The sequence below is a fragment of the Notothenia coriiceps genome, unplaced genomic scaffold (assembly GCF_000735185.1).
Source record: "Notothenia coriiceps isolate Sejong01 unplaced genomic scaffold, NC01 NC01_scaffold00000493, whole genome shotgun sequence".
NCBI lineage: Eukaryota > Metazoa > Chordata > Actinopteri > Perciformes > Nototheniidae > Notothenia > Notothenia coriiceps.
Window position 1 is genome coordinate 203,439 of NW_011333194.1, and position 12,393 is coordinate 215,831.

At 43.5% G+C, this 12,393-nt stretch overlaps 2 protein-coding genes across 3 annotated transcripts in view; both read right to left on the minus strand.

Annotated features, from left to right (window-relative positions):
• gria3a (glutamate receptor, ionotropic, AMPA 3a) overlaps positions 1–12,393 on the minus strand; it is an 88,094-nt gene that overhangs the window by 20,959 nt on the left and 54,742 nt on the right. For both annotated transcript variants that reach the window (XM_010781684.1, XM_010781691.1), the window contains exons 5-10: positions 7,379–7,432; positions 7,053–7,214; positions 6,548–6,715; positions 5,518–5,622; positions 3,032–3,139; positions 983–1,189 (exon numbers count right to left, since the gene is read on the minus strand). In XM_010781684.1, the coding sequence (XP_010779986.1) occupies positions 983–1,189; positions 3,032–3,139; positions 5,518–5,622; positions 6,548–6,715; positions 7,053–7,214; positions 7,379–7,432 (804 nt within the window). The remainder of the gene's footprint in view (positions 1–982; positions 1,190–3,031; positions 3,140–5,517; positions 5,623–6,547; positions 6,716–7,052; positions 7,215–7,378; positions 7,433–12,393) is intronic.
• Positions 10,209–11,232, minus strand: LOC104954551 (uncharacterized). Its single transcript, XM_010781677.1, has 3 exons — positions 10,948–11,232; positions 10,545–10,852; positions 10,209–10,510 (listed from the first exon to the last, which is right to left on the minus strand). The coding sequence occupies exons 1-3, from the start codon at positions 11,058–11,060 to the stop codon at positions 10,251–10,253; spliced, it is 681 nt and encodes a 226-aa protein (XP_010779979.1). The 5' UTR covers positions 11,061–11,232; the 3' UTR covers positions 10,209–10,250.

Sequence of the window (12,393 nt, forward strand, 5' to 3'; positions counted from 1 at the left end):
GCCCGCTTTGAGTATCAGATGTAACATGGCTGTGAATTATGACAGGATTATTTTACAACTGCTGCTGCCATCTGCACTGCTAATATGCATATTTAACTTTTGTTGATTGTGGCATGGAGTATTTCACTTGGCTTACGAGAAAGGACAGAGAATTATATTTCATATATAATTCTCAGAATTATATTTCATATATAATTCTCAGAATTATATTTCATATATAATTCTTGCACCATATTTTGACTAAAAATAGGCCTTGTGAGTAATATGAATAGCCTTTCTTATGTTCAAATGTAATGAACACTTCAAGACATTTACAATGCTTCACAATAATCTGAACCAATCTCAGGTTTAAAGCAGGGGTAGGTTTTTTCTCATCACTGGGCAAACATTACATACAAACCTTTCTTTGTGATTCTGAGAGAAAACTAGACTTCTGAACCTTGTTATGCTGTTTTCATGCTTTAGAAATCAAAGTCTAGAGAATTTGTTCAATGACTGGTCATTTCAGACACAAAAACAGTTTTTACAAATCCAGACGCACGCGCACATCCCTTCAAATAACAAAGGTCTTGTATTATTCCTGCAGAAAAAGTTGCTATTCAAGCACTGGTAACAACGGCCTACTCTGCAAAGCAACCCACAAAAACAAAACAAGGACTAAGTCTGACAATGCACGCAATAAAACATATGTCAATATTGGTGAAGCTTTTCAGAGAGGGAAAACACCTTGTTGTTAATACCTTAGCCTTCTGCTAACCCTAGCCAAATGCTCACGGCTGCAGCAAATTCAAAATCATGTTTCGGTAAAGTCTCAAATCACAGGGCTGTGGACAGAGCTGCAGGAAGATGACTGTCATTTGAAATTGTTTTTTTTGCCTTTACCAGAAAACTGCCTACCCCGGCTTTAAGTAGAACAAAATTATAAAAGATGAACAGTTAAGCCCCTCCCCTTTAAAAGCTGCACATGCGTTCTGATACTTACCCCATACACCAGTTCACCCACCATCCCGTTCCACGTCTTGGTCTCCGGGTCTCTGGCTCCGTACTTCCCGTCCGGGACTACCGACAGCTTATATCTTATGCCCACATGTTTCGCAATTTCAGAAGCTAAATCGACACAGTAGCCTTCATATCTGTCATTCCCATCCATCAGCATATGGTTTTTCTTGTACATCACATACGGAGCTTCCTGTTAATTAGACATAATTATGAGTTCATTGAAAAAAAAAACCATCCACAGTGGCCACACCAAGGCCGTGATTGGCGCTGAAAGCATGCACACATGCTGGGGGGACACACAGACAGATGTGGGGGACATAAAAAGACAAACAGAGCGGGGGTAAGAAGGATTTACGCAGCATCAGCTACAGACAGGCTGAAAAAGCGGGTCACTGCAGAGGAAAGAAGCCGACTGGGCCAGCAGGAAGAGCAAAGCATCTGAGAAATTCAAAGTAGGCAAAGCAGGTTTCCTCATGCTAACCTCGTCCGCAACTTCAACCTGTGGATATGGGTAATAGGGTGATGAGGGGGAGGTGATGGGGGGGAGGTCATGCACATGGTGCAGGACAAGCAGAATGGAGCACTTTTCCAGTTCATAAAGTAAAAGTCAGTGATAGAAGAGGGACACATCAAAAACTAGGAGATGAATCAAGTCATCGAACAAATATCAAGCTGAAAACGTGCGAGCCACGTCAGAAGAGTAGTTGTATGACTAAAATAAAAAGGTCATACTGGCTATTTTCATTCATTACTATCATGACAATAAAATAATCTGCTTGTTGTCTCGATTATGTCATTTGACTATTCCGCATCACCTCTGTGCCTTGGATTTCAATAAAATATGTTTTTTCACCAAAAGGGAAACCATGTTTGCCATCAAACCTCTTTTCAATGTCACCTTGAGGATATTCAGCAATGGTGATTTATTTTGTCAAAGGCGTGAACATGTTTTTTCAGAGGTTTATAGACTAAGTATTGGAGGAGACTGTTATGTGATGCTTTCACAGTTTCACTCCTTTGTTGTTGGAAGTACTTTCTCTTACCTTCTTTTCTCTATGCGGTCATGTACACTGTTACAAAAAAACTAATGAAAGAGTCGCACCCTATAATAATAGGAAGGCCTTTCATTGATTATGGCACTTTACTTTAAAGTTATGGAATGTAAGAAAATCAACATGAAGTTAATGACATGACTGTAATGTATCTCAAACGATTTATTCAAATCAAAGGCATGCCTGGCAGTGAGAAAATAATACGATGACTCTACTCTTCTGTTTTCCTTTCCTCATTATTCCTGCCTGCTCATGAGGACAATGAGTTACTACACATTGAAATGAGAACGTATGACTATTACATTCTGAATTTGTCTAGCATGAAAACATAATAGGCAAAGTCAGAAGGAACAAGAGGCCATGGTTTTAAATGTAAGATAAGGAGCACCTTATCTTACATTTAAAAATGGCTGATGATTGACCTGTGATAACGTCTGTAGCTAGCACTGAGTCTAACGCTGAGCCTGGCTGAGCACTGTGTTTCTTTTTTCATTAATACATTATAATTCAGTGCCAAGATACATTTGGACAAAGAGATAAACAGCCAAAGGTTGCAGCCTTTGGGTGTTTATGTCCTCCTTGTGTGCAGATCATTTGATGTCTCCAGTGAGACACAGCTGATTCACCCCCGCGTCACTGACACTTTACTTAATGAGAGGGAAACATGTTTACTTACGTATGCACTGAATGTGAATAAAATGGTGTATATCTTTATAGTTATCATTACCAAAGCCGTTATTGTGACGTCACTACTACAACAGCCCACCGTTGTATAAAAAAACTAAAATGCTTTGGCACCCACACGGATACAGTTGAAACACTCTTCGTGAATCGACTGTTTCAACATGTAGTGAGTGGATGGAAAGCAACTCAAAATAAAATAATTCTACCCTCCCAGGACAGATTGCAACAATGGACACCTTGACCTTGAGTGGCAGAAATCTTAAGGTGAAACACTTAAAAACTGCTTGAAAGTGTACCATAATAGTAGTGACCACAATTGTTCGGTTTTCCACAGAAGAGGACTCGTTGGTGACTTGCGGATCCATAATATAAACAAACTTTTCGTACTCATTCCAGTAGCCGATCTGTAAACGACACAGAGGTTCACAGTTATTATGAGAAACAGAAATGCATTTCACAGGAAAACCTCCAAGTGTGCGAGTTGGTCGGCTCCATCTGCACAGCGGGAGGTTTTATTACTTTTGCGTGATGTATGATTTTATAAAAAGCTTATAGTGGAGCTTCTCACTTCACCTGTGCTACACTACAGCAGAGTAGGCGTAATCTATTCTTGGCTCAGCAAATGTTCTCTTACATAACAAGCCGAACTAGCTGAGCAATACAACACTGACTGACAAAATTCAAACCAGAAAGAGAAATCTAATAATCTACATGTGCCTTATCTAGCCAGTGCAGTAGGTTGTTCTACTGATCTACCATCACAAAGCACACTCAGAATAATGTAGCACAAAAACAAAAACTGGTCTCTATCTACTAAATCTGGGATGATTCCAGTGGCTTTGTTGTCTTTTCTTTTGTTGCATTCGGCTATGAAGAAACCGTCGTCTCCGACTGGTGGTAGCTACTGTATGAAGCACAATACTCACTCTGTTGTCACTGCGCATTGTCTCACACTGAGTCTGGGTGTGCGGGCCGCTGTGATGCATGTTGCCATGTGAGCTGAACTATGTGACAGTGTGGGGCCAGCTTTTGTAGGGACCTTGTCAGAGGTCAGGGTCGAGGAGCTAGCCAAGCCACAGCACTGTGTGTGTGTGTGTGTGTGTGTGTGTGTGTGTGTGTGTGTGTGTGTGTGTGTGTGTGTGTGTGTGTGTGTGTGTGTGTGCCATGATTATTTTTCCCTTTATACCAAGTCCAATCACAGCGCTAAGGGATCAAGTGGGTGCAGTGACTCCCTCAGAATATGGAGATAAATCATCAAAAGTCCAACTGAAACTAGCTTTTCTTTCCAATAATAATTGAACATTTTTAAAGTTGAAAAAATAAAAGATTGGACATATATTAGAGAGATTATTTTAGCTTTAAGTGTCCATGGTGGCAGGTCAATGCACTTTACAGTTAGTAGACTTGCTCTGGTAAGTGTCGTTTATAGGCTAATGAGGGAATAGATAGTATTTTGTTAGTCGTATTGAAGAAAATAACCAAATCATTAAGCTTCTAAACAGACAGACATTGACAAGCGATACAGCTTTCAAGATGAATTGCTAAATGTCTATATTGAGCGATTGCAATTCTACCCGGTCGTTTGCTTGTTTGTTTTGCAAGCCAAGGCACAAACCAAGACATGTTTCCTGTTCAAGTTTGTTGACAAATGGAAACACTAAAGCTACTGTGTGCTGCAGCTCTCCTAGTGTTTATCTCTTTTCTTAATCTCTAATATATAAAAAAGATATATTATAATCTATCCTTTTTTACAGTGCTATGTTCTTTGTGTTGTATTTAGATTGTTTTGTTAAGAACCTTGTCATTTGCAGATTTGCATAAAAGACGCTTTATTAAAAAAAACGTTAAATTTCCTCCATTCTGGATATTTAAAAGTGGAGAAATCGAAATTACATAGCTGATCTTAATGCTGTACAACAAAATACAAATGCACTTTAATTCAGGTGCCTTACAAGGGCAGCTAACCCACCTAGCAGCATCCTTATTGAGTTTTAATCGAGAATTTTGTGCCATATTGAACGTTTCCCTAGAGGAAAACAACTGGACTGAACACATATACATCATAAACACTGCATATCAGATGCTTAAGATCTTCCAAAGTGAGCCCACACCTTACGCTGAGCTTGTTTTCTGACAAAAGGCACTCCATAGGCATTTGCTTTATGCAATTCATCCATACTGATGCTTCAGATACCTGATTGGACAGATGTCACTGGATTCAGCATCAACATTCAAAGTTGGAACCACCTGGTAGCTCTTTGGAAACACCAAAGTTCTTCTAGATAATCAAATGTAATCTGGTTCTGAATAAGTGAGAGGCAATAAATAGGCAGTAGTAAATTAATACCTCACTTTTGGGCTACAACATGTATTTAAGTGGCTGTAAGTAATGTATCCGAGTTTTCAGCCATGTCATCATCCTAACTGCAGCTCCCCACTCCAGAGATGCAGATTGGTTAAGCTTCAATCTTCATGGCTCGGTTTATTTTCAGTGGATGTTTTTCAGATTCAAATCTCAGAGGGGATGTTAGCTCAAATGATTTGGGCTGGTTTTGCAAGACTGGCTACTGGCAGCTTCTGTCCAAATTAAAAACAACGTTACTACTTGTGCCAACATGCCAAGTAAGTAAACTCCTGTCACAGAGCTGCTTAAAGTGACTATATTAATGTTTGTGGATTCCAAACATACATCACGTATATCTATTACATATGCTAATCCAGCTCGGTGATTTTTAATTACACATTAATTAAATTATGAGGGAGAGGCTGTGTGCCCACTTACCTTACGGGGGCCAGCAGCCTTCATCTCGTACACTTCAATAGTGTAATTAGAGCGGCGGCCAAATGTGTCAAACTGGATGTTTCCTGTCATACCTTGTACTTGGACCTGCAAAGCACCAAGAGAATAAGGATAATACTTCATATGTAAACATGCATTGAATGGTCTTGATGATTTATGGTGTATTAACGGTCTTACAAATGTGATATATTAAATTAAATAAGGTTCTGGAGGTAACACGTTTTAATAACATCATAATAAATAATACATTGAATGTTCATGAATGTAATTGTACTTTTTTTTTTGGAAGAATAACATTTAAAAAAGATGAATAACTATTTGAAATGATAAAATGTCTGTAATATGAAATAATTAATTTATAAATGATATAGTATCATAGCTGATGAGAGGCGATACAGCTTAATATGTTATATGCTTTATTAATTCTTTGTTAATGGTTTTCATGGGTAATAAATAGATTCTTGTTTAAAAAATAATTTGGTAAAGTATTAACTACCCAATAAAATAATGTTTATAAGTGCTTTTAAAGTTAATTATAACCATTTAACAAGTTATTATAGTCCTCACTGTCAACTTTATATTTGTCATCCAACAGATGTTTAACCAATTAATCAACAAAGTGTTATCTGGTCCATAATCTTACTGACGTTTTACTATTTCATAAATCATTAATCATAAATTCATTAAACATATTTTGATAATCATTAACAACTACCTTGTAAATACAATATATAAAATGGCATAATGTGCGCAACAATAAATAGTTAAAATAACATAAACTTTACCATCTTAAATATGAGTAAAATATTATAAAATGGCATTTTATTCAGTAAAATAAGTGTAATGCACTATCAATTTACCATTTATTAAGGATATTTAAAATGTACCATACAGTTCAATTGAAAACTTTTGAAGCAGAATATAAGTGAAGTGATGTAAAGCAAATATTAGACAGTCATTAAAATAAAAAAGCAAAGCAGCTCAGGGAGACAGTGATCGCCCTCAGTCCTACCATTTTGAGGGCTCTCTCTATGTCGATGCCTTGGCTCCAGGGCACAGCGGGGTTGGCGAGGCAGTCGCCAGCGCTCCCCCTGCGGGACACGTCCACTCGCTGCCGTCGAAGGTACCGGAAGGCCTCGGCGATCACGAGGATGGCATCGTGGGTCAACGCTGATGTGTACTGAGACAAAAGGCCACAAGAAACCCCGGTGACGCACCGCTGACGTCATGCACCCTTCACAGCTATCAAAGCAAGGTTATCATCACAGCAGCACTGCTTCTGTGCACACTGCTGCTGAAAAATCAAAGCCTCGCAGTAGGACTGACATCAAAACGGTGCGAATATGAAAGACGCCTTTATTCAAGGGCAAGCAGACGACAAGTTATTTAAGAAAAGATGGAGATTGACATAGAGAGTTACTACTTTAAGACTCGGAGGAAGTAGTGGGGGACAAAAAGTGTCTTTGAAGAAGTGAAATAAAATGTAACTGCAGCATCGCCAGCTCTGCCTTACTGACCTTTAGTGGAGTGTTTTTGGCTTCTGGAAATTCTCTTTCATCCAGGCGCTCCCAGCGCTGGAGGAACTGCTGGACGATGGGGCTGTCTGGGTTGATGATCTGGAAGCCTGTGATGTTGGCTCCACCAGAAGTCACCCTGTCCAGGCTCATGTTGGAAAACCCCTGGGAGCAAAGAGCACAAATGACTGGTAGTAGAGCGGGGGATCATTAGCAGCTGAGAAATAAATGCTCTAGCTTGCCCATCATTCACTTATTACTGCACTATCAAAACCACAGATTGAGAGTATTTCTATGCATTGCATTACAGCCAGCAATGTTGTGCTCACCAGGTTGGCGAGTATATAATGGTATCCTCTGCCGTTTTTTCCCGAGGTCACCACCTACAAGTCACAGGAGGAAACACAAAATGAGTCACAATCTCATAACGCCGAGAACATTGAGAGAGGGCTGAGAATCAGAAATGACAAAGACCTTTAATTTTATAACGGTTGGTAGAGAAAAAAAAAAGGAATGAAGGGAGAGGCAAGGCCGTGAGGGAGAGGGAGCGTGTGACTTTTTACATTTGTGTGTGTTTGTATGAGACACACACAGAGAGGGGAGAAACTATGATGACAGCGCTTGTTCCTTTCCATTAACTTCAACTTGTAAAATAAGGTCAAGGCTCCAGCAAATCTCTCTCTCTCTCTCTCTCTCTCTCTCTCTCTCTCTCTCCCTCTCTCCTGTAGGCCTCTCAGTCCCACACTAGACTTAATTAAACCCAAACGTTGTTCAGCACCTGTCTGACCGAGCAGACGTGGAGAAAGCTGAACTCGCTGATTTCTTTAAACTTGTTCACCACCTCACTCTTTTGCATGCACTCTCTTTCCCTGTACATATCTCTCTCCATCCTCAATCCTCCATCGCAGAGTACAGAGCTTCAAAAAGATACTGTGGGGGTGGATAGTTGCATTTTTTTCCCTCCCTGTCTTTTCACTTTCTACACTCCCCCACAGTTTAGTTATAAGTGTACTCAGGCACTGAAATCCACTAAATGTTGAATGTCCAAAATGATAGTGGTATCATGTTGGAGAGATTTTATAGAGGACTTGAATACAGATGAGAAATGTCACTACCGCACTGACACAAATACATGCATCCCTGTGGTATATTTCCAGTGTTTTCCCCCTCTTTTTCATTTAGGCATGGCAGACAAAGAAGTATTAATTGTTGGGTTTTTATTCAGTGCATGCATTCCCACACCTGTGCTTCCATTTACACCTGCACTTTAAACTCTCATGCCTTCTCCTGCCTAAATGTCTTGTAATTGTCTCTAGAGAGGGAAGGTCCTTGATGCTACAAGGTTGTCCCTCTGACCGGCTTACTCTCGCTCACAAATTTCAACAATAAATCCAATTATCCTAATCGAAAATGCTAAAATGATTTCATTGTGTTTGACATTTTGCACCTCTCACCGCTGACTCTGAAAGCCTCCCACATCCCACGTTTTCCTCATAAGCCAAAAAAAAGCTTTTCAACTCTTCCAAATTGTCTTGAAAAGCTTTGTCATTTGCTTTTCACCCATGTGAGGGAGAGGGAGCCGCAGTGACCCAAGTGGAGCAACACAGCGAGCATTTAATGAAGCTGCAGCGCCTCGAGTGACTGGCTACAACCGCCGTTCGTCACCAGCACTCTCAGGCAGAGAGCACAACACTTCACACTCCTATATGAGCATCCAAATGTGTCACCTCGACTAAACCAGCGTTCAGCTGTTGGGAAATAATCAACTGTAAACATGTAATGCTTGCTGTAGCTACAAGCTAAACAAAAACAGAAACGATTGTGTGGCAGCAGTTTCTCTTTTGTTTGGCGTTCTACTGGTGAGTAACAACAGAGGCTAAAGTTGAATGAAGTTCATTTTAAATATCCCAAACATTTCATGCATGGATTTCAAGACTAAGTGTAAAGCGCTGAGCATCCAAAGGACCATATTTCTTCAGTCAATCACTGTTGATTTTATATACTTTCATGCACACCTCGTTGACAGATGTAACACTTTGTTTTTATGTCAAGTGTTTATTTTAAGACAACCTGAACAAAAGGTCCCTGAGAGCTGCAGCTGGTTTTTTGAGCATGTTTGTATTCACACAATCAGTCAGTGAACCAGACCTAACTCAAAACTGCACAAGATATGATACAGTACAAAGAACACTGTGCTATCACTTTCACTTTCCATAATACTTCACTGTGTTTCATTGTGAACATCAAAAAACCTGAAGGATATAATATCTACAAATAAACTATGGAGTTACATTTGTGATATTCAACAGATTCTAATTCTAATTCTTTATTCAGTTGAATAAAACACATAAATTAATGTTAGCATAACTATGTGTTTGGTCCTTTTTACTTTGTACTTTTGTTTTTACTTTTGTGTATTGTATATTTGTACTTGTATATTGTGGCTTGTAATGTTAATGTGTATTATTACCTAGGGACTACGGTTGTAAATTGGCATTACATGTTTTAAAATGTTTACATAATGTATTTTATACTAATTGTCACACCCCCAGGTTTATGTCACGGGTTTTAGTGTTGTCTGTCTAGGTTTGGGTGTTTGCGGTCATGTTTTTCCTCCTGGGTTATTGTCTGGTCCTTTTCCCTGTGTTTTTCTTGTCTGTCGTTAGTTCCCTGGTGTGTCTAATTCCCTGATTGTTTTCACCTGTCACTCCTCGTGTGTCTCCTGTGCCCATCAGTGTCAGCCCCGCCCCTGATTGTTCCCACCTGTGCCTTGTTACCCTGAGTTTAAATTCCCCTGTCTCCCAGTGTTCAGTGTCAGTTCGTCTTGTCTATTGTCATGTCAGGTCTATGCTTTTGGAACTCTTTGGTTTTGATTCCTCACTGCGTGAGCGCCTTCATTTTTTGTCCTCTGTTTTTTTTGTCATCTCGACTGGAGTTTTGGTGATTACCTTTTTGTTAATTTGTGCTAAATCATGGAAAAATAAAGTATCTCACAATACTTTACCTCTGCCTCCCTGTCTGCATTTGGGTCCTACATACTAAGTGCCTGGAATCGTAACAGAACGAACTGACCAAAAATGGACCCAGCGGACCTTTTGATGCTACAGGGGTTCCTGGATACTCTCTGGAGTATATATTTTTTTATACGTGAAAAGGCGCCTCATCTAGACGGGGTAGAGAGGCTGCGTTGAAGGAGGCACGTCAGGAGGTTGCTCGCAAGCCCTGGCTCTGGAGCTTGTTGCCCGAGTGGCTTAGGATTTTTTCACGTAGCCCTGAGAGCCAGTCCTCATTTTCTGACCCTTTCTTGGGGTCTGGTCTGGCGTTTGGAGGTCCACGAAGCCTCCAAAAAACTCCTAAGAGACGCAAGGCCAGGGTTCCGCGCCCAACAGCCATGGTTCCGGCTCCAGCGCCGGACCCAGCAGCCATGGTTCCGTGCTCCAGTACCATCCCACATAGCCATGGTACCGTGCTCCAGTACCATCCCACACAGCCATGGACCCGTGTTCCGGTTCCTTGCCCAGCAGTCATGGTTCCGGCTCCAGTGCCGCCATGGTCCCTGCTCCAGAACCGGCCCACGAGTCCATGCCTCCATGCTCCAGTGCCGGCCCACGCATCCATGCTTCCATACTCCATTACCTGGCTTACACAGCCAGGGTCCAGGCTTCCGCTCCGCGCCCAGCAGCCCATGGTTCCGGCTCCAGTGCCGGCCCAGCAGCCATGGCCCCTGCTTAGCTCCGGACCTTACAGCCATGTTTCCGGCTCCAGAACCGGACCATACAGCCATGTTTCCGGCTCCAGTGCCGCCCCAGCAGTCATGTTCCAGCTCAGAGACCGGACCTTACAGCCATGTTCCGGCTCCAAACCGGGACCTTACAGCCATGGTCCCGGCTCCAGTGCGGCCCCAGCAGTCATGTTTCCGGCTCCAGAACCGGACCTTACAGCCATGTTTCCGGCTCCAGAACCGGACCTTACAGCCATGGTTCTGGCTTCAGTACCGGCCCCAGTACCCATGGTTCCGACTCCAGTTTCGGCTCCAGGACTGGCTTACCGGCCAACGCCAGCTCCCCGATCCTGTCGGCGTAGTTCCGACCAACGCCAGCTCCCCGAGTCCTGTCCAGACATACCGGCGACTCCAGCTCCTCGTCTCCAGTTGGCTGTTCAGCCGACGCCAGCTCCCCGAGTCCTGTCGACCATACCGGCCGACTCCAGCACCTCTGTCCCTGTTGGCTGTTCAGGCCGACGCCAGCTCCCCGAGTTCTGTCGGCGGAACCAACCGTCTCAAGCATCCTCTCAAGTCTCCCTCTCCAGTACCCTCTCGAGTCCACTCTGAGTCCTCTCAAGTACCTCTCGAGTATCCTCTCTCAAGTCACCTCTCGAAGTTCCCTCTCAGTCACCTCTCAAGCTTCTCACGAGTCCGCCTCTCGAGTCACCTCTCGAGTTCCCTCTCAAGTCTCTCTCAAGTCATCCCTCTCGAGTCCCCTCTCGAGACTCCCCTCTCGAGTCCCTCTCGGGTCTTCATCTCGAGTCACCTCTCGAGTCCCCTCCGAGTACTTCTCAGAGTCCACTTCTCGAGTCTCCTCTCAAGTCTCCGTTCAAGTCTCCGCTCAAGTTCCCACTAAAGTCATCTCTCAGTCAACTCTCAAGTTTCCTCTCGAGTCTCCACTCAAGCGCTACTCCTTGTGCCGTTGGAGGTTCCGCGATAGCGGGGCTCCTGCCAGCCCTATGTCCTGGTGCCGTTGGAGACCGCCGACTACTACCTTCTGCCGGGGGGTCCTGCCGACCCTGATGCCTGTGCCGTTGGAGGTCCCGCCGGACTACTCTTCTGCCGGGGTCCTGCCACCCTATGTCCTGGTGCCATTGGAGGGCCCCGCCGACTTCTCTTTCTGCGGGGTCCTGCAACCTCTATGGTCCTGTGCCTTTGGAGGCCCCGCCGCCTACTCTGCTGCGGGGGTCCTGCCAACTATGTGTCCTGTGCCATTGGAGGCCCGCCGACTACCTCACCTGGCCCGGGGGTCCTGCCAGTCCTATGTCCTGTGCCACTGCGAGGTCCCGCCGGACTACTCTCCTGGCCGGGGTCTGCCAGCCCTATGTCCTGTGCCACTGGAGGCCCGCCGACTGATCTTACTACTGGGGGCCCTGCAATCCCGTCTGTCTCGTTGGAAGGCCCTGCATCACCTGTATCGCCGGGGGTACTGCCAACTCCTTGTCCTCTTCCGTGGAGAATCTTGCCACACCCTTCCCCGCTCCGGCTCCTGCGGTCCCCCTGAGAGCTGTGGTCTTCGCCCTACCTCGACTCTGCCTTGCCCCGGGCCGTCCGCCCGACGACCCCCTTTTGAACTCTACC